The sequence below is a fragment of the Habropoda laboriosa genome, unplaced genomic scaffold (genome assembly GCF_001263275.1).
Source record: "Habropoda laboriosa isolate 0110345459 unplaced genomic scaffold, ASM126327v1 scaffold22, whole genome shotgun sequence".
Lineage (NCBI taxonomy): Eukaryota > Metazoa > Arthropoda > Insecta > Hymenoptera > Apidae > Habropoda > Habropoda laboriosa.
This window is the reverse complement of record NW_017100261.1, coordinates 6,190,210-6,194,856: the sequence shown is the minus strand read 5'-3', so window position 1 is coordinate 6,194,856 and position 4,647 is coordinate 6,190,210. Positions and strand designations below refer to the sequence as shown.

The 4,647-nt window shown below is 27.0% G+C and overlaps 1 protein-coding gene across 1 annotated transcript in view; it reads left to right on the top strand.

The window, feature by feature from the left end:
- The window catches only part of LOC108572683 (UPF0518 protein AAEL005291), a 6,553-nt gene extending 3,673 nt beyond the window's left edge, over window positions 1-2,880 (top strand). Inside the window, 6 exon segments of the mRNA XM_017934953.1 lie at window positions 289-456; window positions 564-1,841; window positions 1,944-2,142; window positions 2,265-2,276; window positions 2,363-2,519; window positions 2,718-2,880. Coding sequence (XP_017790442.1) covers window positions 289-456; window positions 564-1,841; window positions 1,944-2,142; window positions 2,265-2,276; window positions 2,363-2,519; window positions 2,718-2,880 — 1,977 coding nt within the window.
- Window positions 2,881-4,647: the final 1,767 nt, after the last annotated feature.

The following is a 4,647-nucleotide window of genomic DNA, read 5'->3' as shown; positions in this document are numbered from 1 at the left end:
GTTAGATGCAATGTACGTTTATTTTTAACTAATAAACTAATATGAATACTAATATCCTTCTTTTACCACAAAGTAATATTTTAATACTAAATTGTTTTATTTTTCAAGTAAATTAATAATTATTTATTCATAAATTGCAAATTTTGTGTGTAACATATCTTAAACCATGAAAACTCTTTAAAAAATGATTGATCATTTGAAATCATTATTTAATCTTTGATTGAATAAAATACCGATACAATATATGCATACACAAAGTTATAGATGATTAATTTTCTAACATTACAGACAACAGTGGATGAATTAGTTGCAGCAACAGCTTATTTTGATTTATTCCTTCGTTCTGTAACTGAACCGGGTCTTTTACGTTCACTTGTTAGATTTTTACTTGAAGATAATTATGATGAATGCAGAATATTGGATAGTCTTATTCAAAGGATATCTTCTAGATCACGGGTACATTGTTCATATTTATTATTTGTTATAAAAAATAACGTTACTCGTAATATTTACTAAGGCTGATACCTAATAAGGAACCAACAATTTTTAACTTTTTGTTTTAGTTGTGTATAGTAACATTGGGACTATTTGAAACGTTAATTAATTTAAATTGTGAAGACATTATGCTAGAATTATGTCTAGGTGCATTGAGTCCTTGTTCTCATGTAATGCTGTCTCAACGCAGAAGGTTAAGAGATATAGATCCCTTTGGACGTGCAGCTGAAAAGTTTTTATCTTTAACACCAAGTTGTTGTTCACCACTTACATCCATAAATTCGCAATTTAATTCTTTACCTAATAGCACAACATATGAAAGACATTCAAATACTACATCTGAATCTTTGAAATCATTGCCAGCATTAATAAATTATGGTGTCAAATTATCAGATAGTTTATATGGAAATTATCATGCATATTTGTGTGATGCTCGACAAAAAATAAGAGCGTGCCGTATTGCGTGTTCTAATTGGTCTTATCAATATAACGGAGAACTGCCAAAAGATAGTACTACTAGCAGTGCAACTACTTTGATAGATGATAATACATTATTAGATCAATCTCAGAAGAAAACCGAAACAATTAAAGCCTTGTCACTGGAAACATTAAAGCAGTCAACAATTCCTAATGAAATTAATGAAAATTCATCAGTAGACAATATGTTAGTTAACATTCAGTCTTTGTTAGGTGGAAAAGATTTAAATGTAGTAGAAAAAGAAGTGAAAACGGAGTCTCTTGCTACAACAGGAATAGAGTTATCATTGGAGGAACAAGCAAAGTTGGATGCAGATATAGCTGAATTGTTAAGTGAAGATATTGGGATATCAGAATCTGTTAAGGAAATGTCATTAATTGATAAAAAGGAACTTGACAGTAGTATTGAAGATTCAAATACTGCCATGAATTCACTTTTATCATTAGGAGAGAGTAGCGGCTATGAAAGTTTTGCATTTAAAGGTTCATCGCAGTCAACTCCGGATAATGAACCCAGCGAAGATCGAATAAGCGAACACGAAGAAATAGAAATTGAATCAAACAAGGAACAAGGTATATTTCTTCATAACATCATGGAGTCAAGTGTAATCACACCAGAAGAATTAACAGCAAATAAACAAAGTAAAGAAAGTTATCGTCAAGATGTATTTAACGGACAACCGAATGTCGGTATATTTTTGGACGTTCTTTTGCGAAAACTCGAATGTATGACAAGTAATAATCTATATGTTAACTTACATTTAACTGGTCTTATCAGTAGACTAGCAATATATCCTCAGCCTTTGTTACAGTCATTTCTCTTGAATCATTCCCTGGTATTTCAACCCAGTATTAGATCGCTTTTTCAGGTTTGTATTTGCACAAATATCTTCATTATAAATATACTATGCAAATCATATATATGTGTACATATGTATATATATCTTTTTGAAATCTATTTCTTTCTTTAGGTACTTGCATCACTAAAACATAAAATAGATCAGTTTCTTTCTCAACATAATAATGTGGATATATTGGTAGAACAAGCTCGACTATTTCTAATTAACCGCGAAGATAAATTAGTAAATGCAAGAAAAAATGCATTAGAAGCTGCTGCCCACTCTGCACCTACTAAAAGAAATTCTTTAAGTGGAGAACCATTTTCAAGAGGTATGATCTTCTTTCTGATTACTCAAATATGGGTTAGTGATTTCGATTTGTTTATGATTTGTTGAAGCGTATACATAAGTTAATATCATATTATTTTTAATAATTGCCATGCATTCTGGAAGTATTCAAACGATGTAGGTATAATCATCAAAGATTTACCAGTACAAATAATATACAATTATTATATTTTAAAATCATACTTACTTAATTATATTTCTAGGTGAAAGCAAAAGGTGGAGTTTGACGTCATCTTTCACGCAAATGCTTAGAAGATCAAGTAGTAACTCTGGTCCCAGCAGTTCAATCAATACTGTCCATCAATCAGCTGGTATGTCGGAAAATCAATTAGAAGCTATTGGACATAGTTCTGGATACCGGTAAATGTTATTCTGGTTACATTATTAATATTTAAAATTAAAACGAAATTTTTATTTACACTTTTAAGCTAAATAAAATTGTTACGACAAATTATAAAATATATAGTTATTAAAGAAAAATAGATTACAAAATTTGACTAAAAATATACTAATTTTCTAATTAAACATTATAGTAATATAAAACTTTTTATCAATTAGGTATTATACCAAAACGTCCTGGGAATCGCCAAACGAAGTAAGTCCAGTACAAAATGTGGTTTTATGTGCAGTTGTATTAGACGAATGGCTAAAAGAATTAGCTGCAATTACACAGGAACATGCCATTATGTCTCTTACAAGTGATCTGGAGTTTAAAGTTTAATATGTAAGATGACTGAAGTATACAAATTAAAATTGAGTTGATAATAGAGTAATTCTATTCAAAACGTTTCTTTCCTTCTTAGAGGGTTTTAATAAAGTAATATGTGATATACTTGCTAGACTTACACATAATAAATCATATTATAGCGTTTAAAATGTTTATCTGGAGTTATTAAATAAAATGTAAAGATATAAAGAATATTGCTGCAGACATAAAAATAATGACACTATTTTATTTTGCAATTGTAAATAGACAAACTAAGGGATTAGCTTTGAAAATTGTAGATTTATATGTTTTTGTTAATGTTGTCCATTTTAAACATTAATTATATTACGTTGAAATTGTGTTAAGGAAAAATATTATAAACAGTTTTATTTAATAGTCGCTTTTAAAATACTAATTAATTGTATTTAAATAATATCAGCCGAATGCAAAGACTGACATTTAGAGCAATTTCCTATATAACGTATATATATTATGTTATTAACAAATTAATACCTTTTTACTATATATACAACAAGCCGTGTCAGTTTATTTGCAATTATTTTTAAATATACGCAACAATTCAAAATCGCAAACAGTTTAAAAACATATAAATAAGTAACGAAAAGTGCCAAGTTATTACTTTAATATGCTATATAACATAATTAACACTTTGGAAATTGTTTCAAATGTTTTCAAAACTTAATGATCAAATAACTATTTTAGCAAGTTAATTTTATTAAAGAAATGAGTACTACGCATGGGCATATTTATAAATTTTACGAAAACTAGAAGTGCATAATGAATAATAATTATGCAGCCTAATTTTATTGTACTTAATTTAATACATGAGTAAAACCATGTAATTACAAATTAATATATATTCACAAGTATAATTTAAAAACTTAATAGCACAAAATATTATATAGATATAAAGTTATATTACAAATTATGAATTATGTCTGGCTGCAGTTTACATTTTCACTTTTACTACTATAATATTGAATATAGGGTAAAAAATATTTCATTATGCAGTTTTATATCGAATAAAATATATTAACTGTCTCATTTTTGTTTAAGATTTAATGTTTTTAACAGAAAAGAATTTTTGAAGCATACAAAGTAAAAGATTAGTACAACTATTTTAATTATAGTGTTGATACCTTAAATGATATCAATACTTGCCAATATTGCAATATTATTGTATGATTATAAAATATTTGTGTATGTAAATATAAGTAACATATCAGAACTTAATTATTAATACGAAAATTATTCTAGCTCAATTTTGGTTAACAAATACTAAAATTAATGACAATGTGAGTGCAATTTTTAACATATTATGCTAATTAAGAAGCAGTGAACGACAGTAAAAGTGCAACTTGTGCATTACAGAAAATTATGGCTATATATTCTGTTTACCGTTTGAAAGTAACATATTTTTTTATCACTTTAAAACTTGTATTTAGTATAAAATACTTGCCGCAATGTGATATTAAACTAGGCTATTGGAAAATTGTCTTCATTAAAATAATTTAGATTGCTTTTATTTTAAATACATTAAACGCATATCAGTTTAATTAAGATTGTTAACAATTTTGTATCAATATAATACAGTGTGCTTCAAATGTTTGAACATAATGCATGTTGTAAGAATATTATTTTATTGAATTTTAATCAAATAATAATAAATTTAGAGTGCCTGAGTAATTATATTAATATTGTCAATTTGTTTATTAATATTGAATTTTATTATTAATATTGACAAAGGTTTACTGGATCCAT